The following is a 26,167-nucleotide window of genomic DNA, read 5'->3' on the forward strand; positions in this document are numbered from 1 at the left end:
GAGCACAGTATAAATTCGCACCATTCTCAATGGGCATCATGCAACAAGCACAGGCAAAGGTGGCTGACAGCTACTAAGAAAAACCAAGGGGCCAGACAATGGTGCATCAGGTTAAGCACACATAATGCAAAGTGCAGGAACCAGCACAAGGATCCTGGTTCAAGCCCCCTGGCTCTCCAACTATAGGGGGTGGGATGGGTGGAGAGTTGTCTATCTTTCTCTCCCTGTCTTCCCCTTCTCTCTCAATTTCTCTCTGTCCTATTCAACAACAACAAAACTGGAAAAAATGGTCGCCAAGGCTTAGAGATAACCCTGGGCAAAACAAAACAAACAAAAAAAAACTACCTAAATTTTTTACTCAATGCTGTTTTCTTTTATCTTATTAGACCCTTTACTAGTCTATTATAATTCAAACAATGGACTGATGAAAAGCCTCACTTTAACAATAGTACTTGCTACTATTTATTGGGCTGAAACCATGTGTCAGACACTATGCTATGAATTTACAAGGATTAGCTCATTTAGTCGTGACCATATCTTCCTACTAAGTAGATACTGTTTTGATAGCCACTTTCCCAATGTGGAAGTCAAGATTTTAGAGGAGGTGAATCAACTACTCAGTCAGTCAGTTAAGAGGCAAAGTTTGGGAGAGGGGAGATACTTTATGTGCAGTGAGCAGCATTTAGATTACGGGGGGGCCTAGATGCAGTCTCTGACACCATCATACACTAGAGTTCTGGTCTTTCTCATATAAAAATAGGCAAATCTTAAAAGGGAGGAGGGCAGAATTTGGATGTAGTCCCAGTAAGGTTCCAATCATACAGGTCAGACCGCATTACAAGCCACTTGCCCTTAGGTGGCATTATAAGACACCTAAATAAGCAAGTAGGGAGGGGTGAGGGTTGGGACACATATTCCTGAGAAGTCCAGTGCTCTATAAAAGCAGACAACAACAACAACAACAAAAGACTGCTATGGTTGAATACAAGGTATAGCCAGAGTTTTGAAAAATTTGTGTGGGGATCTTGCAGTTACTTACTTAAGGGAAACCCAAGTTATAGAGTCAGCTGTCCCCAGTGACGTACACAGTTTCACATGCTCCTAGTCACTCTGTGGTAGCTCATGGTCACCATTTCAAAGGGGCTCAGGGTTGGCAAGTAGTCTTAGTGCGGGATAATTAAAAAAAAAAAAAAAACAGCCTAAATAAAATTCAAAGTAAAAAAAAAAAAAACCATCATTTGATATGACAAGAACTATGTCAGACATTTGAGATCTTTGCTCTGTCACTTACTAACTAGATGGCCTGACCCTACCCACCTCTGCAGCCTCCTTGCACGACTGACTAGGGACAAGGTACTAGAACTCAGAGAGTATGACAGATATTCCCCATGAGCTTGGCTGATGCCAGCTATAGATTTATATGACCAAGGTCTGCTGATGATCAAAGCAGGAAGAAATCTCTTAAAAGCAAACCAAACTAATTTATTCAAAGTTATCTAGTCCACTGTGATACAGATTTAGTTCTGATCAGCACAGGAAGATATTAAGCTCTTTTAAATAAGAGATCAGGTGAACAACTTACAAAGAAATAGAAAGTTGACTCGTTTACCTGACAGATCTGAGCCACACAGGAAGAACTAGAGGTGAAATGGAATCCAGTAAAGATTATATCTCAAATTCAGTTTATTAGGCATATTAAAAAATAATTATTACTAAAACCTAAATGGATTATTTATTTATTTTTGTCTAAGTGGAACTCACACCTTCAGATGGATTTGATCAGAGTAAGGATCGACAAATTACATACTCTATACAAAAGTCTTTATGAGAAATACCTGTCCACACTTTAGGGAGTGTACTTTCAGGTTGTCTCTGAAAACCCCATTCTACAAACATTCTACAATTTTTTACACTTAAAGCAACAATTTTTAAAACTCAGCCATATACATTGCTATAAAATGTAAAATGCATGATTATTTGACCAGGTATAACAAATAATGATTACATATGCCGAAAACTCAGTTTACAAACTCTGGGCCATTCACTAGGCAATCCTGTCACAAAATCATTTTTATATTCAGGTGAGTCGGTCAACCCACACCATTATACTCCACTTTTAGACCAGCAAACACAATTTGTGAGGTGTCACTGGGTATCACAATCTTGCATAAGGATATGTCACCCCAATAAATATGTAAGATCAGATACCTGAGGCAGACAACAAGTTAAGACTCTGAAATTTCAAAGCTTTACACTTCTACTTTGCTAAACTTTAGTGGTTTCCCTAGAGTTCAGTCATTCAAAACTGAATAATACCCCAGATTTTTTATGATATTTGTATGCTATCTGGACTATTCTCTAGATAGAGTAAATCTTTCAGAACTTAGTGGCTTGACTATCTATCCAATTTAGGACCATGTTAAACAATATGTATGAAACCATTACATTGGGTTTACACAGACAAAAATGTCATTACCAATTCTTCCCCTTTAAACTAGTAAGAAAAAAAAAACTTGGCATAATTATAATTACAGCATGGTGGTAATCTGGAGGTAGAGTAGCGGATAAAGCACTGGGCTCTTAAGTCATGAGGTCCTGTGTTTGACCCCTGGCACTGCATATACCAGAGTGATGATGCTCTGGTTTTCTCCTCTTGCTTCACTCTCATAAATAATCTTTTAAAAAAATTACACATTAGTGTGAGCATAAAAAGAAATCATTCATAATACTACTGTACTTATCAATCAACTTTCTCTTCTCTGTAGTTTTTCTTATTTTCTAAAAGCATCTGTCCAGGAAACACAGTCCTACTCCATTCCTTGTTGTCACGTTTCTTAAATCCTGAATCTTCCTTCTTTGTTTCATCTTCACTAGGGTCCTGAGGTACTTTATTACACTACTCCAGAGAGATAGTTGCAGCCTAACTCTAAAAATGGAACAGAGTTGTGGTACTATGCCTAGAACATTCATATCAAACTGGGGACTGTGAAACTAACCTCTGCCATGCAGTCCCTTCAAAGGACTATCTGCCAAAAGTGGATCTGGGAGGTGTCCTAGAGCTTGCTTAGATGGGTTACAAATGGTACTAGAAAACAGTAAGGAAGAAACAGTCTTTACCACAAAGTATTTGGCATCATTTCCACTAGAGAGGTTTAACTGAAAAGGATGATTTCAACACTGGCTGCCCTAACAAATTAGTCTCCAACTGCGACTTACGTCAAATGCACGTCTCCTCCCCTAATGCAGAGATAGTTTTAAATTAAAACATAAAGCGAAAGTGCAGAAGAGACTCATTTACAGCACCCGGACCACTTGAAACAACTTTTTTCCAAAGGTCTATAATCAAATTATCAAGCTCTTTAAGCCAGCGCTTTATGACGGAAATAAAAGGCCCACTAAAGTATTCCGGGTCTCCTGGCATTTCCACTGCTCTGGGCAGGGTGAGCACTGCAGCATCCCCATTCACACAGGCTGCATGAAAGAGAACAGATCACAAAGGGCAGATTACAAGGGAGAAGGATTTCAGTGGGGGAAGGGACAAGCGTGAATGGATTGTAAATAATGTTGCTAAGAAAGGAGCAGAAATATGGCAACCTCAAACAATCCTCTTGCCAGGAATTCTTCCCATGGAGACTGTTTTCTCTAGACTTTACTTTTAAGTATGTGAGAAATATGAGAAAGTTATTGAGTAACTGGAGGGTACCCCTCTCTTGCCTTCTCAACATGTAACTCCTTGAAAATATTTTTTAAATCCACATACAATATTAGAGGAGGTCATAGAGAAATGAAGGGGTACCATATGGTGTGACTGTTGATCACCTCAACTTTTTTTTCATCACCAAGGCTTTGTATCCCCGCCCCAAACCCCACAGATAACCACTATAGTTCTCTCACAGTCTTAGACATGAGTTGACTTTTTCCCCCTCACATTCGTGTGTTCAATTCTCTATATTCTGCATGAGTGAAACCATTCTGTAGTTGTTCTTTACCTCCTTACTTACTTCACTAAACACAATCTCAGTGACACCACATTTTTTTCTTTTTCTTTTGCCCCCAGGGTTATCACTGGGGCTCCGTACCAGCACTACAAATCCACTGCTCCTGGTAGTCAGTTTTTCCTTTTTTTTTTTTTATATTAATATTGGAAAGGACAAAGAGAAATTGAGAGAGGAGGGGAAGACAAGAGGGGGGAGAGAAATATAGACACTGCAGACTGGCTTCACTGCTTGTGAGGCGACCCTCCTGCAAGTGCTTCTTGCTCGGGTCCTTGCACTTAACCTGGTGCGCTACCACCCGGCCCCCTTGACACCACTTCTTTATAATCACTGTTACAGGAGAGGTTATTTTAAGAAAAAGTGAGTAATTTGGGTGGCCAGTTCATTTCCTTAGGAGACTATTCCTCTGTTCCTGTACAGGGTACAGATTTGAACAAGATATCATACAGAGAGACAGTTTTAGTCAAAGTACCTTCGAAAAAAGGATTGTTGCTTTTTTACTTGAGCAAGACACAGCCACCAAACTAGGATCTTGCCATCACCACTTCTGATGACAGTGTACTGTGCAACGGATAACAAGCTGGCTGACACTTGTACTTTGTTACCAGTCTTAAGGACCTCTTTCTGTTAGCCTCAGGAAGCATCACATTGCCCAAATAATACTGATACGGCTGGTGAAATAGCTCATTTGGATAGTGTGCTGCTTTGCTATATGTATAACCTAGGTTTAAGCCTGACCCTCAGTGCACTGAAGGAAGTTTTACTGCTGTGATTTCTCTCTGTGTCTCTGACAGTACAACAGCAATCATTCTGAAACAAACATAATCACACTATTGGAATCTTGCACAGCGTTCCCTAATAACTTCCCTCTCTCCGTACCACCTACCATACCATTATGTGAAGGATTTGGACTTTCAGGTGTCAATGTGTAAAGAAGGGAGAGGGAGAGAGGGGAGGGTAGCTTCAAACCAAAATTCCGGTACCTTCTAACTACTTTTAAGAATTGATCAATCGGGTGGGGGTATAGCATAATGGTTATGCAAACAGACTTTCATGACTGAGCCTGTCAAGTCCCAGGTTCAACCCCCTACAACACTATAAGCCAGAGCTGAGCAGGGGTGCTCTGGTAAAAAAAAAAAAAAAAAAGAATTGATCAGTCTTTTTGAGGTGCGGGAAGTAGCCTGTTAAGTTCCATGATTTATCATTACAAGTTTAGGGTTTCAATCTGCCATGCCACACATAGTTTAAACTCAATAATATACTGAGTACATGTATACAAGCATTCATTTTGGATCTGGGTCAAAGGTTTTCTCCAATTTAAGATACAAGACTTTATCATCACAATGCAAAACAAGAATTAAAAGAAAATAAATATGTCTTTATCGCTTCCATCCTCTGTCCTTTCTTTCTTCCTCTTTTTTTTTTTTTTTTTTTTTTTTTTGCCTCCAGGGTTATCACTGGAGCTTGGTGCCTACACTATGAATCCACTGCTACCAAGGTCTTTTTTTTTTTTTTAATTATCCCTTTTTGTTGCCCTTGTTTTTTTTTTTTTTTAATTGTTGTAGCTGTTATTGTTGTTTTTGATGTCATCTTGGATAGGACAGAGAGAAATGGAGAGAGGAGGGGGAGACAGAGAGGGAGAAAGAAAGATACATACCTGCTTCACCACCTATGAAAGGACGCCCCTGCAGGTGGGGAGCCGGGGGCTTGAACCGGGATCCTTATGCTGGTCCTTCTTTGTTCCACGTGCGCTTAACCACTACCACCTGACTCCTCATTTTTTTTTTTTAATAGGACAGAGAGAAATTGAGAGGGGAGGGAGAAGATAGAGAAGGAGAGTGAAAGAAACCTGCAGACTTGCTTCACTGCTTATGAAATGACCCCCCTGCAGGTGGGGAGCTAGGGGCTCAAACAGGGATCTTTGCACCACCTTCTCTTTTTTCTTCTTTACACACACACACACACACACACACACACACACACACACACACACGGAGAGAGATTTCGAAGAGACTGACAAAACCCAAAGTAGAGGAGTTCTATTTTTGTTTATTTATCTTGAAAATTAAAACTTCTGTACAGTAGCCCTCACAGGGAGCACCATCTTCCCAGGCCAAAAGGGAGCAAGTGCAAGGTGCAGTGGAATGCTAGCACCATCTACTGCAATGTGCTTTAGAGTTTGAGTCAAAATTCCAACTGTTTTCCACTAGTTTTCTGTTTCACTTTATGGTGGGAGTGGGGAGGATCCAGGACCATGGAACAGTAATGAAAACCTCAAACTCAGAACACATTCCTTAGAACGTCTTTCAATAAGCATGCTGTTAGTAAGAAATGGGTGATTCATTATTTAACAATGCCAATATTTTCAATGAGCTTGCAGTATGTGTTTTTTTTCTGAAGACCGAAAACAGTATCTGCCCCACCTACACTGTGGCTGGGCCGTCAACTAATAAACACCACAAGCAATATTCAAAAACAAAAACAAACAAACAACCCCCCCCCCCAGAAACACCAAAACTAAAACTGGCTGACAAAAGATAAGAGTTTTTAAGAAAAATCAATTTTAGGGAAGTAACAGTAATTTAAGATCTGCTTGTACTTGAAGTTCTTCAAGCTAATAGCTAATTTCAGCCTTAATTAAAACTAACTGGTCAAGCTCATTACAGAAAGCAAAAATGTCAATCCAGTGAAAACTAAAGAATTCAGCTGTCACCACACTTCCTGCCTGCAGAAAGAGAGATGAGAAAGGTAACTCAGAAACAGGCTTCCAACCTACGTAAGAATCAGCTCAGCTGTGCTGTTTAAGTTAATAACACATCTGAAGAAGAAGAAAAAAACACTTTCCTGGTGATCTGCTTATAATTTAAGTTTTTACATACTCAATTTAAATTATTGAATGAGTTCCCAAGGCTTTAGTTTATATTTTGAAGATGTTCTTCCTCTTGATACAATATTCTGTTAGAAACTTTCTGTGAATTTAGTTATCTGACAAAACAGCCTTTAAACATTCTACAGGAAACACTGAACTGCCTGTCATGAAACCTCACTTAACCACAAGTGAGATTAAAAAAAAAACAAACAGTTAAAGCGTATTACAACGTCCCACCATTTTTAGAGAGCAATGAAACCAATGCCCTCCCTGTTTTGAGATACAGGAACTGTTTGGTGCAAACCTCAGCATTTTGTTGGAGTTAATAGCAAACTCCACTCCTGTTTGTGTTTGAACTTTGACCATATCACTCAGATGACATTTCAGAATGGTCTCTACGGAACAGCTTGCAGCAGTTAATCCCTCTTGTTTCGATTACCTACTGTGATCCACTCACTCTGCAGAGTTCACTCTCTCCACCACTTTAGCAGCTTACTGCTCTGGGCCTGCTGGTAAGCAGGACAGAATCCAAAAGGAAAATGTCCTGCATCAACTCTTCCCTGATCTTCTGGGTTCCCTGTAATGTTAGAAAGACTTAGCCCACCTTCCACAGGCTCTTCCAGAACTGGGCCCTGAGCCAAGCCCAGCCTCTAGAAACTGCCTCGGAAAACTTACCCAGTGAAGCTTTCAGCCCTTGTGCCCAGGCAGGGCTGTTCTGAAGAGGCTTCTTGTTACCTTCCATTCACATAATTTGCTTGTGCTTCATTGCACACTTGCTACTGCAGGCTTGCATCATGATTTGGGTCTGCCCACCAACTCCAAATATGCTCCATGTTTGGTCTTATGTAACATTTGCTACTACTGTAAAAAGCACTTGAATTATACAGGTCCTGGCAGATCAACAGAAAATAAGGGGTGGAGTCTTATTTTATCTAATATGGTCATACAACGCGTCCTGTCTGGTGTAAATTAACCTTTCTATTTGAGAGGTAACTTGCCAAAACTGGTAAAGATAGCATTTATAAATTTAACCTGCTAAAATGAGAATTACTCACACCTTGATTTTTCTGAATGCTTTTACAATGACACTGCCGATGTCAAGTATATTAGAAAATTTATATGCTTCACTACATAGCCTACATTTTAAAGTTCTAACAGACCTAGGAACTTTAAATGTTTTCATAATTATCAGTAACCTTTCTTCATAATTTATTTCCCTGTGATTTACACCTTTAAAAAGTCATTTTTTATATCTAAGTATGCATCTCCTTAAAAATCTTAAAACATTTCCTGTGCATATTCATAAATTTCATGGGCTTTTAATCAGCAGGTGTTCTGACTAGGGACCTTTCATACTTCAAACCCCCAAACTTCTTCCACTATATAGTTCTTTGTAAACACTATCTCTGGTCTGTCTCTTTCAACTACAATGCCACAAAACCGTTCTTGCCAATCACCAAATCTAACAAGTGAATAAACATGGGGGAAAAAACAAACTGCCAAATGATCATAATTTACAGAATAAATGCTCAGATGTTGATAGTTAGGAATAAACATTTAGAAGTGCTGAATGGACGGCGTAGGGGGGTATCCTAAGGAACTCTATCACCCCACACAGAATATCTGACAAAAAGTCACACCTGTGAAACAGATGTGTTTTGGAAGGACTAAGGAAGAATTGTACAACATTAAAAAAAAAAAAAAAAAAGACTTCTACTAGTTCAAAGAAAAATTCTAAATTTACTCTAATACAAATGACTAGTACTAATACTTCTTTATCTTTACGGGCAAGTTTTCAGATCCTGAGCACATTAGCAATATTAAGACAGTTGGCAGATAAGGAGATGGTAAAGTGGCCAGAGTGCTGAATTTGTAAGCACAAAGTCCTGAGTTTAGTACTTGGTATCACATATGCCAGAGTGATGTTCTAGTTCTTCCATGTTAATAAATCAAGAACTCTGTTTTTTTTTTTTAAATCTACTTTTCAGATTTGTTACAGCCACAAACAACAACAATATGTCCATGGGAGTCAGGCGGTAGCACAGCAGATTAAGCACAGGTGGTACAAAGCACAAGGACCAATGTAAGGATCCTGGTTCGAGCCTGGGCTCCCCACCTTCAGAGGAGTTGCTTCACAAGTGGTGAAGCAGGTCTGCAGGTGTCTATCTTCCCCCCCCCCCCCCCGTCTTCCTCTCCTCTCTCCATTTCTCTTTGTCCTATCCAGCAATGAAAACATCAATAACAACAACAATAAAACAAGGGCAACAAAAGGGAATAAATATTAAAATATATATGTCCTTAAAAAACACTTAGAAGTACAAAAGGAAAGAGCCATCATCATGCCTTAGATATGCAGGGTGAGGATAGTTCTCCCAAATCTTAAAAATAGCTACCAATACTTATTTTATGTTAATTTACTGAAGGTTTCTCAAACTAGACAAAAAAAAAAAATTCCATTGCTGTGCTGCTTGACTATAACAAATCTTAGAATTGTTTCACTCTACTATTCCATCTTCCCCAAGGGGCAGCTAAGGAGTTTCCTTGATGTCATCAAGCACAAGAGAACTGGGATAAGAGGACCTTTCTCAGATGAAGGCTCAATTTCACATCATTGCACCTGCTAATCCAAACAACAGAATCCTCAATGGCTTTCTAGCACAAACACTAGCCTTTTTCTTTTTCCTTCCTTCTTTAATTGCCACCAGGGTTACTACTGGGGCTTGGTGCCTGCACTATGAATCCAACACTTCTCAAGACCATTTTTCCCCATCTCCACCTCTTCTTTTTACTTGATAGGACAAAGGGAAATTGAGAGTGGAGAAGGTGGTAGAAAGGGTGAGAGACAGAAAGACACCTGCAGGCCTGCATCATCATTCATGAAGCTTCTCCTTTGTAGATAGGGAGTGGGGGAATTGAACCTTGAGCAAGGTAATGTGTGCTCTACTGAACCCAACACCTGCCAGCCCAACACCTGCATTTCTAATGCTCTCTTTTGTAGATGGTAATGTTCCAAGTAGGGGGAAAAAAATCACAAGAATTATCAATTTAGGGCCAAGAAATAACTCACCTGGTATGGTATATATCTTGCTAAGCAGTTATGTGGCTCAAACTTTTTCACCACATAGGAGCACCACAACACTGGGGAAAGGTCCCCAGATGGTGGAGAAATGTTGTGGTGCCTTGTGCCCTTCTCTATCTGAAACTTAGAAGAGAAGAAGAAGAAGAAGAAAAAAAAAAGGGCGGGGTGGGGGGGGGGGATGAAAAAGTCAGCCTTAGTGGTGGAACTGTGCATAGATGAGACCCTAGTACCACATAAAAAGACTATAAAATAATTAAGCACTTAAGAGTTATGAGAATGAGTGGTTTTGTGACTCTGATAACCAAAGTCAATTTTTAGCAAATGCTTTTAAATGCTACAGTGTCACATGCACATCGAAGTTTACATATAAACAAAAATGAAACAATTTACTTTTAAAGGAATGAAGCCCTGGAGATGGCACAGAAGCAGCACAACAGGTGTTCATGTTTGCGGCTGCAGCGACTATAGGTTCAATGCCTTATACCATCACATTACAGTCTGAGTGGTTTCCTCCTCCCCCATGTGAAAATAAATACAATCTGGGGGCCAAAAGGTGGCATACCTGGTTAAACACTCACAATACAATGCACAAGGACCCAGGTTCAAGTCCCAGGTCCCCACCTTCAGAGTGCTGTCTCTCTCTCTCTCTCTCTCTCTCCCTCTCTATCTTCCCTCTCTTAATTTCTCTCTGTCTCTATCCAATAATAAGCAAAAATATGTGTAAACATTAAAAAAAGGAAAATAAATACAATCTTAAAAAATAAAAATGCAAGACTAATTCAGGGAAATGTAATAATATATGCAAATACATAAAAACTGGACATAATTTTGAGATTAAACTTCTAATATACACTTGCACACCTGTCTTAATACCCTGTTGCTATTACTTTCTTCAAATAATTTACCAGTAAAATTTTAGGCTCTTTGTTTGGCTAGCAAAGCTTGGGGCCTTGCCCATACACAATTTTACCACTTAGGCTGATGCTTCCTTTGTCTTTATTGTTGGCTGCTTCTTGTTTTGACCAGAGGTCTATTCAGCTCTGACTTGTGTTGCTGGGGACCGAACCTGGATTTTCAAATCTGAGGCATGAAAGTCTACTGCATAAACCACTGTATTACCTCCCCAGTCCTCAGGCTGTTTTTTTCATTCACACAGAGACACATAAATAGAAAGGGAGAGAGAATAGCATTTCCTATGTGAAGCCAGGGTCTGAACTTGTGAAACACATGTGGCAAGGCAGGGAGTCTGCCCAGTAAACTATCTCTCCAGCTCCTCAATTTGAATTTATTTATATATATACATATATATTTTTTAATTAATTATTTATTTATTTATGAGAAATACAGGAGGAGAGAGAACCAGATATCACTCTGGTACATGTGCTGCCGGGGATTGAACTCAGGACCTCATGCTTGAGAATTCAGTGCTTTATCCATTGCGCCACCTCCCGGACCACTTGAATTTATTTTTATATTAAATTTTCACTCTTATTTAAGTGTCTATGTCTGGAGACAGTCAAAGTTCCTTTATCACAGCAAAAATAAAAAAAATAAATAAAAGATCACAGACTAATTTTTTTAGTAGAATATTCACATCTTATAGACCAAAATGTCTAGGTTTTATAGTTTTGGCACCAATGGTGTATCTGCTCATTAGTTTTACCCTGGTGCATAAAAGGAGTCCTAACTGACAAATTCTTCTGTGAATTACCTGCCTCCCCAGCTACAGAGCAGCAGAAACACCGAGAAGATATGGAGAAACACTTGTACTCATGGGGCAGTCAGCCTGAAGACAGAGCATTTCTGGTTGTGTGACCCTGGGCATAGGACGTTAAACTCTCTGGGCCCTGCTAAGTGCTAATACTATCTCCTCCTCTAGAGTCATGGTGAGGAGTAAAGGAGGTAGCAAACGAAATGCAGTACATGGCAAATTTTCATGTTCAGTGAGTGTTAGCTATTATAACTGCAAGCTTAGAGAAGTTGAATGGTGAACATCACAGGAAAGAATGGGTCAAAGACAACAGTTTCTGTTACAGAATTGAGTGCAGTCACCAACAAATCTTGGGATTTCCTAAATCAAATCCTGAGAGGCCAGTAAAGGTGTCCTTTGGTGTTCTGTAGGACAACAAACAAGCTGCTGGGAGTTGGGAAATGCTGGGCTCCCGTTACTGGTGCTAGCCAGCTCTCCGGTTTACAGGAGCACAACAAGTCTCCACTAAGTCCACTTCACTGTCTCAGCAGGCTGGGCAAGTTATAATTGGTCTTAATTGGCACTTACAGGAGCTTTAACATTCCTTACCTGCTGCCAAGGAGCACTTGAAAGGGGGAGAAAGTATTTTCAAACTTGGAAATGCCAAGCAATTCATTCAGCTGTGGGCCTGGAAGCCTGCTATCTAGAATCAGATTAGCTTCACCAAGAAATGTTGCTATGTTATTATCCAGTGCTAGTTAGGTACTCACACTGGATTAGGAGATGTGGAAGATGAAGTTTAAATGTGGATAATTCACCTAGAGGACTAATAGCACACAGCAGCCTTCCCCTGGACAGCATCATCTGATATTTGCGTGGATAGCTCTACAGGGCTCAGTCACACTGCATGTGTGTGTCCCCTTTCAGCTATTCCAATTGTTCAAAGGCAGACAAATAAAGTATAACCTCGTGGCTTAATTTACATAGCCTTTGTGTTAACCACTGTCTGACCTCAGCCAGTCATTATTTGTTAGACACAGTGAGCACTGTTAAAAGGTGACCAATCACAACAACTGCAAAGAGGATAACTGAGATCAGAAATAAAACTGATAAAAGTTCTTCATTGGCTGAAGCCCAAAATTAACCTCATGAAAACATTTTTTATGCTTTAAGAACACATTTTGCACATACTACTAGTAGAATTTACACTCGAGAAACTTCAAAGTCATGCTACAATTAATCGCATTTGTGCTTGTATGTGTATAAAACACTGTTATGAGGCTTTAGAGAAAAAAATAAGCTAAGAAAAACACACAAACTACTGACTCTTGATGGAGATACTTTCAACAAGGCTAGTAAAAGTATAAAGTATTACAACCTTTTGGAAAACAATCTATAGTAGCTAGTAACAATGTAAAAAGGATAGTATTTCCAACCAAGATTTGCCTTCCTGAGGCTCCACTTTATAGAAACCAAATCACTAGAAGTTAAAGATAATGTATCGAGATGGTTACTGCTGCTTTGTTTATAGAGGCAAAGAGCAGGAAACAAGATGGAGGGCACAGTCCCACCTTGAGACAATCAGCAGGGGATTGAGTGTTATACTGTGAACAGATTTCCATGTGGTACATACTAGGTGATATTTTAAGTAAAACTATGACTCAAAAGCCTCTACTAATAAAATATGACATGTTCCTGCATAGAGTTACGAGAAACACCACAGAAAGATGTGTAAATTATATTCTAAGATGTTACCACATTAGAGAGAGACTAGATGGAGAAGCTGAGGATGCAGAAACAGCCAATGAAATAAGAAAAAAGTAGGCTGAACTCTAAATAGTGTGGTGAGTTTAATACATTTACATATCTATGTAAAGTATATACTGGGTTATATATATATCTATGTATATATATTGGGTTGCAGGAAAAGTCATGACACATTTTTGAATAGATTATTTTATTCTATTTTTATTCATGTATCAACTGAAAATTTATAAAGAAGCATTTTGTTGTTATTGTACAAACACATTTTGTGGCAGAAATATACCTCATGCACTGGGACACGTCTTGCCATGTATATGGCCCCACTTCAAGCCCCAGCATCACATGGGAGTGCCATAGCACCAGAGAAGCTCCGTTGTCTTTCTTCCTACTGAAAATATTAAGAGTGGAAAAGGAAAAACAAACAAACAAATAAACAAACAAACAAACAAAAACCCAGGAGCAGTGTTGCACATGTATTAGGTCCCATTGCTGTGGGCATTTAAAAAAAGAAAGAAAAGAAAGGAGTTATGTGAAGTTTAGAAAAATTTAAAAGGGGGGAGTCAGGTGGTAGCACAGCGGGTTAAGCGCATGTGGCGCAAAGTGCAAGGACCTGGGGAAGGATCTGGGTTCAAGCCCCTGGCTCCCCACCTGCAAGGGAGTCGCTTCACAAGCAGTGAGGCAGGTTTGCAGGTGTCTATCTTTCTCTCCCCCTCTGTCTTCCCTCCTCTCTTCATTTCTCTCTGTCCTATCCAAAAATAATGACATCAGTATCAATAATAACTACAACAATAAAAACAAGGGCAACAAAAGGAAATAAATAAATAAATGCTTTGAAAAAAAATTTTTTTAAAAAGAAAAATTTAAAAGGGCTAGGAAGAGGCACACCTGATTAAGTGCACACATTGCAGCACACAAGGACCCAAGTTGAATGCCCTAGTCCCTACTTGCATGGGAAAAGCTTCAAGAGTGATAAAGCAGAGCTGCAGGTGTCTCTCTCCCGCTATCTCCCCTACCCTTCTCAATTTCTCTGTCTCTATCCAATAAAAATAAAAATATTTTAAAATTTATTTATTTATTCATTTTTGTTGCCCTTGTTGTTTTATTGTTGCAGTTATTGATATAATCGTTGTTGGATAGAACAGAGAGAAATGGGGAGAGGAGGGGAAGACAGAGAGGGGAGAGAAAGATGGACACCTGCAGACCTGCTTCACCACCTGTGAAACAACTCCCTTGCAGGTGGGGAGCCATGGGCTTGAACCAGGATCCTTATGCCGGTCCTTGTGCTTTGTGCCACCTGCGCTCAAGCGGCTGTGCTACCACCCGACTCCCAATAAAAATATTTCTTTAGAAAGAGAGAAACTTTTAAAGTATCATGTAGTATGTACATTTTAGTGCTATGTAGAAAAATTTATAAACAGGGGCTGAGTGGTGGGGCACCTGGTTGAGCGCACATGTTACAATGCACAAGCACCCAGGTTCAATCCCCCAGCCCCCGCCTACAGGGGGAAAGCTTTCCAAGTGGTGAAGCAGTGTTGCAGGTGTCTCTCTTCCCTTCTATCACTCCCTTTCCTCTTTATTTCTGGAGGTCTCCATCCAATAAATAAAGATAATTTTTAAAATTAAAAAGAAATATTTAAATAGCATGAAATTCTGGTGTTACACCAAGCGAGCATACTTTTTATTATATTCAAATTAGTAAATTCACTCATTTGGCTAAGCAGAGTGAGACTAAAGTGTAGTGCAGTTGACATTAAGAATCACACAGAGTCACTAATCAGAATAGAACAAATGCTACAAATGTTTATCTGAAAACAGAAAAGACCTAGACTTGCCAAAACAATCTTGAAAAGAAAGAACAGAACTGGAGGCATCACACTCCCAGATCTCAAATTGTATTACAGGGCCATTGCCATAAAAAATGCTTGGTACTGGAACATGAATGGACACACTGACCAGTGGAATACAACTGAGAGCCCAGAAATAAGCCCCCACACGTATGGACATCTAATCCTTGACAAAGGTGCCCAGACTATTAAATGGGGAAAGCAGAGTCTTTTCAACAAATGGTGTTGGAAAAAATGGGTTAAAACATGCAGAAGAATGAAACTGAACCACTATATTTCACCAAATACAAATGTAAATTCAAGTGGATCAAGGACTTGGATGCTAGACCACAAACTATCAGATACTTAGAGGAAAATATTGGCAGAACTCATTTTGTGCATAGATTTTTAAAGACATCTTCAATGAAATGAATCCAATTACAAAGAAGACTAAGGCAAGTATAAACCTATGGGACTACATCAAATAAAAAAGGTTCTGCACAGCAAAAGAAACCACTACCAAAACAAAGAGACCCCTCACAGAATGGGAGATCTTTACATGCCATACATCAGACAAGAAGCTTGCCAAACTCAACAAGTAAACAAATGACCCCATCCAAAAATGGGGAGAAGACATGGACAGAATATTCACCACATAAGAGATCCAAAAGGCCGAGAAACATGAAAAAATGCTCCAAGTCTTTGATTGTCAGAGAAATGCAAATAAAGACAACAATGAGATACCACTTTACTCTTGTGAGAATGTCATACATCAGAAAAAGTAACAGCAACAAATGCTGGAGAGGTTGTGGGGTCAAAGGAACCCTCCTACACTGCTGGTGGGAATGTAAGTTGGTCCAACCTCTGTGAAGAACAGTCTGGAGAACTCTCAGAAGGCTAGAAATGGACCTGCCCTATGAGCCTGCAATTCCTCTCCTGGGGATATATCCTAAGGAACCCAACACACCCATCCAAAAAGATCTGTGTACACATATGTTCTTGGCAGCACAATTTGTAATAGCCAAAACCTGGAAGCAACCCAGGTGTCCAACAACAGATGAGTGGCTGAGCAAGTTGTGGTATACATACACAATGGAATACTACTCAGCTATAAAAAATGGTGACTTCACCATTTTCAGCCGATCTTGGATGGACCTAGAAAAATTCATGTTAAGTGAAATAAATCAGAAACAGAAGGATGAATATGAGATGATCTCACTCTCAGGCAGAAGCTGAAAAACAAGATCAGAAGACAAAACACAAGTAGAACCTGAACTGGAATTGGTGTATTGCACCAAATTAAAAGATTTTGGGGTGGGTGGAAGGGAGAATACAGGTCCAAAAAGGATGGCAGAGGACCTAGTGGGGGTTGTATTGTTATGTGGAAAACTGGGAAATGTTATGCATGTACAAACTATTGTATTTACTGTTGAATGTAAAACATTAATTCCCCAATAAAGAAATTAAAAAAAAAAACCACACAGAAAAGATCTATGCCATTTTATTTTTTTTAATTTTTATTTATTTTCTCTTTTGTTGTCCTTGTTGTTTTTCGTTGTTGTTGTAGTTATTATTGTTATTGATGTTGTCGTTGTTAGATAGGACAGAGAGAAATGGAGAGAGGAGGGGAAGACAGAGAGGGTGAGAGAAAGATAGACACCCGCAGACCTGCTTCACCGCTTGTGAAGCGACTCCCCTGCAGGTGGGGAGCCGTGGGCTCGAACCGGGATCCTTATGCCGACCTTGTGCTTTGCGCCACCTGCGCTTAACCCGCTGCGCTACCGCCCGACTCCCGATCTATGCCATTTTAATGAAGTAACATTTTAAGTTTTTCTTTCCCTTTTTGATAAACAAAGGGAGAGAATGAAAGAAACCACAGCAAAAGTGTCCTTCAATGCAGTGGTAGCGAAGCTTGAACCTGGGTCACACACACAGCAAAGCAGTGCACTATCCCAGTAAGCTATTCTAAGGGCCTTACACATTAACTCTTTCTCTCATTCATTCATTCATTCATTCATTCATTCATTCATTTTTTGCCTCCAGGGTTATTGCTGGGGTTCAGGGCTGGCTCTACAAATCCACTGCTCCTGGTGGTCAATTTTCCATTTTATTGGATAGGAAAGAAAGAAATTCTTTCCTATCCAATAAAGAGAAGAGGGGGGAGACAGAAAGGGCAAGAAAGACAGACATCTGCAGACCTGATTCTCTGCTTGTGAAGCATTCCCCCTACAGGTGGGTGGAAGCAGCTCAAACCCAGATCCTTGGACTTCCTACTATGTGCGCTTAATTAGGTGCTCCAATGCCTGGTACCCCCAACTTTAACTTTTTAAAGAGAACTACAATATAATTTTATTTTATTTTTGAGAGAGATGCAGATAGAGACACACACAGAGAGAAACACCAGAGCACTGCACAACTCTGGCTTATGGTGGTGCAGGGGATTGAACCTGGGACATTGGGGCCTCAGCCATGAGTCTGTTTGCATAACCATTACGCTATCTCCCCTGCTCTAGCATCTTTTCTTTATTAGGAATTTTGATTAATTTTTTTGTTTGCTTTGGTGATGTTGGGGCCCTATATATGCACAATTTCATTACTCCAAGCTGATTTGTCACTCAGACTGAGATGGGGAAGAAAATTTCATCACTGGACCTTCCTTCAGCACTACAGCATGTGGCTTTCCATGTGGCATCAAGGCTTGAACCCGGGCCACACATGTTGATTAGAGACTCACTCCTTATATTTTAGCTTATTTTAAATTTAGATAGTTTCCTCCAGAGATCTCTTTCATTTAACTTCTGAATACATGAGGAAAGCTATGAAATTAATCTGCAGTTCAATTTGAGAATTGTTATCTTAAAAACAAAATGTAGAAGTAAACCTCAAGACTGGGATTTCTTTACACAATGTGACGTGAGAAGGGGCACAAAATTTAGTTAACTGTCCCCTGGGCCCAAACCTGTTTGCTTTTAGAGATTTGGAGTAGTTCATGCATAAGAGGATTCTAGTCAGGCAGTAGGTGCTACTACTTAAAGAATCAAATAAAAACTCCCTCTTCTGGCCATATGTAGGACCACAACTTAACAAAGTTGAAATAATGAGTGTGCATCTATAGTCCTGTGAAGTAATTCCCTGGGGTTTGGGGGAGGGGGGGGATCACAAATATACCCAAAATATGAATATATATCCCCAAATATTCCCTTTACAATCGCAGTATGCTGAAATACTAACAAACATTCTCTAAAAGTGATGGCCTTGAAAAGACGGCATGTAGGGGCCAGCCAGTGGAACATCCGGTGAAGTGCACACATCACCTTGCACAAGAACCCAGATTCAAGCTCCAGTCCCCACTTGCAGGGGGAAAGCTTCAGAAGCAGTGAAGCAGTGCTGCATGCCTGCATGCCTGTCTTCCTCTCTCCCTCTCAATGTTTCTGTCTCTATCCTAAATAAATAAATAAATAAATAATATATGACTGCATGTAATAGTAATTCAATGGTGAAAATCTAAATATCCTTCAATAGGAACCACTTAAATTAAATAGATTCACTCTGACTGCATATTTTTTTTCTTTTATAACACTTAAGACTATGTTAGTAATAAAAATTTAAAAGTATATATATATATATATATTATTTTTTATTATTATTTTTTTTTAACCAGAGCACTGCTCAGCTCTAGCTTATGGTGGTGTGGGGAATTGAACTTGGGACTTGAAGGAGCCACAGGCTTGAGAGTCTGTTTGCATAACCATTATGCTATCTACACCTGCCCTAAAAGTACAGTTTTATAAGCTGTTTTTGCTACTCAAATGACAGCCTCAGGAATTCTAGGAACATGTATACATCCTCTTCTGTTTCCTGTCTTATATGACTAGACTATTCCTAAAAGCAAAAACAACAAAATTAAGATGAATAAATAACCCCAGAGTTTAATACTGTAGTAATTATTTTTACCCTAATCTCTAGAAAACATCTAAGGACTAATTACAGTATCTGTAGACTTATAGTCAAAGATTGGAAGCAGCCTAAATGCCCATCAACAGATGGTAAGAAGTTATGGGATATAGGGGCCAGTCAGTGGCTCGCCTGGTTAAGTGCAAACATTACAGCGTGCTAGGACCCAGGCACAAGCCCCTGGTCCCCACGTGCAGGGGGGGAAAGTTTCATGAGTGGTAAAGAAGGACTGCAAGTGTCTCTCTGTCTCTCTCCCTCTCTATCTTCCCCTCCCTTCTCAGTTTCTATCTCTATCCAATAATAAATAGAATTGTTTAAAAAAAAGAAGTTATGGGATATATATTCCATGGATTATAATCTGCAATAAAAAAAGATGATATTGTGTCCTTTGGGACAAAATGATTAGAACTGGAGGTGATTATGCAAAAATAAGTGAAGAGATGAAAGACAACTACCAGATGGTTTCACTCATATGTGGATTCTAGAGATCTGATTTACATGAACTTGTTCAAAAACAAAACAAAACAATTCAAATAAAGCAGAAGCAAAGTGTTTGTAAGACTTGTAAGAACTATGGTAGTTATGCAGCTATTAAGGAATTATGTTAAGTGAGCTAAGTCAGAAAGATAAAGATGAGTATGGGATGATCCCACTCATCAACAGAAGTTGAGAAAGAAGAACAGAAAGAGAAACTAAAAGCAGGATCTGATTAAATCAAGAGTAGGACACCAAAGTAAAAACCCTGTGGTGAGGGGGAGGGTGGATATTCATTCGGCTTCCCGGGGCGGTGGGGGGGGGGGGGGGGCGGCACAGTCTTTTGGTGGTGGGAATGGTATTTATGTACACTCGTATTAAAGTGTAGTCATATAAATCACTATTTAATTAATATGAGAGGGGGAAAATTCATGTCTCGAACTTTTTAAAACACAGACTGAGTGTCTTTAATACATAGGCTGAGTCTTTGATATGCTGACTTTCTCATAAGTCTAGACCAGGTAGAACAGAAGCAATCGGTGGCACAGCTATACACAAGATGCTGGATATTATACAGCAAACCCTAACAAAGGGACTTTTCAAAGTTAACCCAATTACCAAATAATGCGATGATAACAGTAACTATCCATTGTTTTCTTGAATCCTAAGATAGCAGGAACCTCACATTTCCACAATAGAGCCTATATTTTCCCCAGTCCTGGAACCTTAGGGTGGGGCCCATGTTCCTGCATGCTTCTCTCAATTCACATCAAATAATATTGCATCCACTGATTGCAACCCAATCAACACAATGAGTGCCACCCCAGCATGCTTCACTTCAGACTGTATCCAGAGATTTCAGGTGTGGAATGACAACCCTTCAGCTTCATCACTCGGGTGAGACCTTTCCTTTCATAATATTCTCTAATTTCATTCTAGGTGGTCCACTCCCCAATAAAGTACCCAAACCTAGATATAGAACAGGTCCCCTGAGATAGAGCATATGTTCACACGTGTCCATAAACCAGGGCAAAATATATACCTGAAAGCTGAAGTACAAAAGAGTCTGCAGGGAGTACCCCCCCCCCCCCAACACTTCATCTGCACTATTCCAGCCTTTTGGTCCATAATTGTTCAACAATTTGTTTGGCTTTGTATGTTAACTCTCTTTTCAGCCACCAGGTTCCGGATGCCAGCATGATGCAGACCAGACTTCCGTGGACTGATGACCCCACGGATGTATCCTGGAGCCCTGCTTCCCCAGAGACCTACCCTACTAGGGAAAGAGAGAGGCAGACTGGGAGTATCGATCTACTAGTCAACGCCCATGTTCAGCAGGGAAACAATTACAGAAGCCAGACCTTCTACCTTCTGCAACCCACAATGACCCTGGATCCCTACTCCCAGAGGGATGGAGAATGGGAAAGCTATCAGGGGAGAAGATGGGATATGGAGATCGGGTGGTGGGAACTGTGTGTTGTACCTCCCCCCATCCTATGATTTTGTTAATGTCTCCTTTCTTAAATAAATAAATAAGAAAAAAAGAACTATGGTAGTTATTTTTAGGAAGTTGGAGCATGGGGATGAGGAACTTTTTTGGTGGTTAGGGTATAGAACTATACATTGTAATCTCATAATCTTGTAACAAACTATTAATAACAAAATTATTTAAAATTAATAATGCCGGTAGACTTTTCATTCAGGTCAGTACACTTCAATGAAAAAAAAAACATGAATGCTCAGGTTCTCTCTCCTGTCATTAATATTTTTAAATAAAAATATACTAGCTAAAACAAGTTGGTCCTTTACTGACACTACTGAAGTAATTAAAAATTATCCTTGAAAGTGCAAAAATTCATCATTTTACAGCTAAGCAGTACTCCACAGTGTAATTCTACTGTGCATTCTTTATCAATTTGTCTACTCATGGACACTTAGGCTGCTTCTGTATGTTAGCTATTGTAAATAATTCTGCAATAAGCATTGGGATGAACATTTTTTTTTTTTTTTACCAGAGCATTGATCAACTCTGGTTTACAATGGTGCAGAGAATTGAACCTGGGACTTTGAAGCCTCAGGCATGACAGTCTGTTTGCATAATCATTATGCTATCTACCCCTGTCTCAAAATATTTTGCACCAATGATTTCATATTCTTTGGATAGATACCTAGAATCAGAATTGTTAGATTAAATGGTAGCTCTATCTTCAGTTTCCCGAGGAAGTGCTAGTTCATCTTCCAATGTTTGCATCATTTTTTAAATTTTATTTATTTTTGAGAAAGATGCAGAGAGAGACACACACACACAGAGAAACATCAGAGCACTGCTCAGCTCTGGTTTATGGTGGTGCGGGGGATTGAACCTGGGATTTAGGAGCCTCAGGCATGAGAGTGTTTGCATAACTATTATGCTGTCTCCCCTGCCCTGCACCAATTTGCCATCCCAGCAATGGTACATAAAGATTCCTTTTCCTCCACACTCTCCAATACTGGTTTGTTTTTTTTTTATGTAAGCCCTTTCTCACAGGTGTGAGGTGGCATCATTTTAATCTGCATTCTCCTTATAATTAGTGATGATAAGCATCTTTTCATACATGTATTGGTCATTTGTATGTACTCATTAGAGATGTGTTTACTCAAATATTCTTACCTACTTTGAGTGCTTTGTTTTAACTAAGTCATTTTGTACATATATATATATATATATATATATATGTATATATATGTGCAAAAGTTCAATTTACTGGGGCCTTACTTATTTATATTTACTTTCATTTCTCTTGCTGCTAGGGTGAGACTCTTTGTTTGCAAAGACATTTATAGTCCTGATGTTTACATACTTTATAGTTTTGGATCTTATGTGAGTGTTTTAAATTCATTTTGATTTTTATATGGGGTTAGAATGTAGTCCAATTAACTTTGGAATTTTCAGTATTTGAAATTTGAATTTCATTCATATCTGAAGATTAAAATTATGACTGTCTAGCCTTCATAAAAAATGAATTCACTTTATTTAACACTGTGCTACTCAGCGACAAGAAGCTTAGGTCAACTGCTCTGGAATTTCATTGACTGACGTTATCCACATTTTGTTGCTTCTGATCTGGTTAGTTTCTGTTCCTGGCTCATCTACTGACTTAAGGATGTGTCTTCAAAGCAAAATAGGGAAGTAATTTTGATTCTGCAACACATTTCTACTTTTATACTAATTGTAGGAACAAACATGCAAACTGATTCCCTAGAGAAACTATAAAAATGTTATGTAGCTGGAACAAAAGGGCTGCACTTTGGATAGTTACTATGATTTAGGATTAAATAAAGTGGAAAGTCCAAAGGAAAAAACAATGAATCTCTCTGCCCACTAACATAACATCTTCAAATTACTAAATGTTCTTACTTGAAGTAATTGGTCTTTAATGCTGATCCAGTTACTCTAAAACAAAACAAAAACCCTTAAAATTCTACCTGAACAGAAACATCTGTCTCTAACAACAGTTTTGCAATATGTGTGAGTCAGCATATTTTTTCGTAACTACATACATCATTATCTGCAAGAGAAACAAACATGAGTAATCAGAAAACTTGGCCTGGTACACTTTATCTGTGTGATTTAAATTTAATTTAAGAGTTTGATCTGTAAACTGGGAATATAACCCATCCATTCAGAAGGTTGTAAAGGACAGGAAATGAGATAATACAAAGAAAAATGCTTTGTGAATAAACAAGTACCATTAAAAATTACCATTAGTCTATGAACTTTTAAAAAAACATCAGCTCTGAAAACATTAGCCAGCACTGAAAGTTTCAAAGTCAGAGGAAAAAAAACTATAAAAATTTGTTGGTCAAACACACACACCCCAACACCAACACCAGCTGCAGTCCCTTGGGTGGGGAACAGCAGTGCCCTTCCTCTTCTGCAGAATTTTCCTGGGACAGGGAACTGACTTCATAAATAGAATCTCCCAGGTGAACAACTCTGCCCATTCTGATCTGTGTGCTTCACATGCTTGGAATTGGCAAAGAAAAGATTCATACTGACTTTTGACAGCATAGTCACAACTCTTCACTGTTCAGTGATGATTGATATTTGTTCTTAAAAGTCCAGAATTACAATAAATTCCAGAAGAGGTGCAACTGCTTAATTACCTTGATTAACAAGAAAAAAAAAAAAGTAGCTCACTTAAGAACTTCCTCTTGGGACAGGCAGCACAGTTCATCTGGTAGGGTACCTGCCATGCCATGCACATACACCAGTTCAAATCTCAGTACCACATGTAAGCACCAGTACTGTGATGTCTCTCCTACCCTCCAGACCCAGCCTGGAAGTAGTGGAATTGTACTTATGTGTAGACCTGCGTGATGAATATAAATATGCCTCCTTTTTGATTCAGATGCACAGCAGCATTCACTGATTTATGTTTCAGGAAATCTCTAGTATTTTAAAATTTGAAATTAGCAGTAAGAAACATCTTGTTCTTAAAAAATACTGAGTAATTTAAGAGAAACACAAACCATGTCAAATTATTTAGAAATATAAAAACAACACCAAGAAATAATCTATACTATGAAAGCAATCAGACTAAGGGAAACTAAGAGCATCAAAAGGACAGCAGAGTCACTCACCAACATTGCTCAAATGGAAATCCTGCTTCCTCATTCATTCTCAACAAAGCATCCTGGCTATCAAAAAAGTATACAGTTTCTTACTATTCTGGGAAATAAGTTACTCTCCAACTTAGAATAATACAGCAGACCCTCTTATCTGTACGGGAAATATTCTAAGACCCCCTCAGTGGATGTCTTAAATCACAGTTATACTGTTTTCCCTACACATATACACCAGTGAGGTTTAATTTACAAATTAGGCACAAGAACAGAAGAACAATTACAACTGACAATAAAATTACTATACTTCCAACCATGTACAGGAAAAGCTATGTGAATGTGTTCTCTTCTTGTAAAAAAAGTTCTGTTGTCCAGTATCCTGAGACTACACTTTACTTTGGAAACTGAACTTGAGGATAATGGGGCAGCAAATAAGGAAGGAATTACTTATTACAATCAAAATTAACTGAACTGCAACCTTTGAAGCTTCCTTTCCTGTCCTGGCACTGGTTTTAAAGGAATTATCTACTGAATTTCATAGCAACTGCTCATTTGTTCATTAAAGTCACAGATGAGTTCAGGAATTCACAGATGATCCACATAATTTCACCAAAAGTTAAGAAAATACAATTCTAGAGGAGTCTGGCAGTAGTGCAGTGGCTTAAGTGCAGGTGGTGCAAAGTGCAAGGACCGGCTTAAGGATCCTGGTCTAAGTCCCCGGCTCCCCACCTGCAGAGGGGTCGCTTCAAAGGCTGTGAAGTAGGTCTGCAGGTGTCTATCTTTCTCTCTTCCTCTGTCTTCCCCTCCTCTCTCCATTCCTCTCTGTCCTATCTAACAATGATGACACCAATAACAATAACTATAACAATAATGAAAAACATGGGCAACAAAAGGGAAAATAAATATTAAAAAAATAATTAAAAAAAGAAAATACAATTCTTCCCTTAGCATGTATAGGTTCTTCCTAACATGTAATGAAGAGAATAAAAAAGCAGGCAACTCAAAGATGTTGAATTTGGAAAACTTTTTATTGTTATTTACTATGGAAAACCAGCATGTATAAACTGTTCTGTAATTATAACAAAAGGGTTTCAAAAATACTTTTTCTTCTTGGAACCACTATCCAAAGGCACATGATGCCTCCCTCCACTTCATGACCCCCCTCTCTTTTTTTTTTGCTTCCAGGGTTATTGCTGGGGCTGTGCAGGCACTACAAATCCACTGCTCCTGGAGGCCTTTTTTCCATTTTTTAAATGATTTTAAAAATTTATTTATTTTCCCTTTTGTTGCCCTTGTTTTTTATTGTTGTTGTAGTTATTATAGTTGTTGTTATTGATGTCATTATTGTTGGATAGGACAGAGAGAAAATGGACAGAGAAGGGAAAGACAGAGAGGGGGAGAGAAAGATAGACACCTACAGACCTGCTTCACCGCCTGTGAAGCGACTCCCTTGCAGGTGGGGAGCTGTGGGCTTTAACCGGGTACTTGCACTTTGCACCATGTGCGCTTCCTTTTTTTTTTTTTTTTTTTTTAATAGGATAGGACAGAGAGAAATTGAGAGAGAGGAGGGGGAGATAGAGAGGGAGAGAGAAAGACAATTATCTGCAGATTTGCTTCACCTCAAGAGGTTCAAGCCCCCTGGGGGCTCGAACCGGGATTCTTGCTCAGGTCCTTGCACTTTGTTCTTTATGCACTTAGCCTGGTGCACCACCGCCCAACCCCTGACCATAAAGCAGCGATGGCAGGGACTGCAGCAGTCTCCAAAGGGAGGCTGGGGTACCCTGCACTGCCATTTGAGAAAGACAGGTCCTGAAATGAGTGCAGCCTACAATGTTCCCAGCTGTGGCCAAGAGCCAAGAGCTCAGATCAACAGGGACTCAAATGTTATATAGGCTTTGGTGCTAATTATAAATA

General features: G+C 39.2%; 1 protein-coding gene across 9 annotated transcripts in view; it reads right to left on the reverse strand.

Annotated features, from left to right (window-relative positions):
- The window catches only part of ATXN7 (ataxin 7), a 178,071-nt gene that overhangs the window by 36,554 nt on the left and 115,350 nt on the right, over positions 1–26,167 (reverse strand). The window contains exon 1 of one of the 9 annotated variants that reach the window (XM_007520613.3): positions 7,540–7,711. The exons of the other annotated variants lie outside the window; for them this stretch is intronic. Within the exon in view, the coding sequence (XP_007520675.2) occupies positions 7,540–7,606 (67 nt within the window). The 5' untranslated portion in view covers positions 7,607–7,711. Of the gene's footprint in view, positions 1–7,539; positions 7,712–26,167 lie in introns of those variants that run through there. 9 annotated transcript variants of the gene reach the window in all.

The sequence above is a fragment of the Erinaceus europaeus genome, chromosome 12, assembly GCF_950295315.1.
Source record: "Erinaceus europaeus chromosome 12, mEriEur2.1, whole genome shotgun sequence".
In the NCBI taxonomy this organism is placed as follows: Eukaryota; Metazoa; Chordata; class Mammalia; order Eulipotyphla; family Erinaceidae; genus Erinaceus; species Erinaceus europaeus.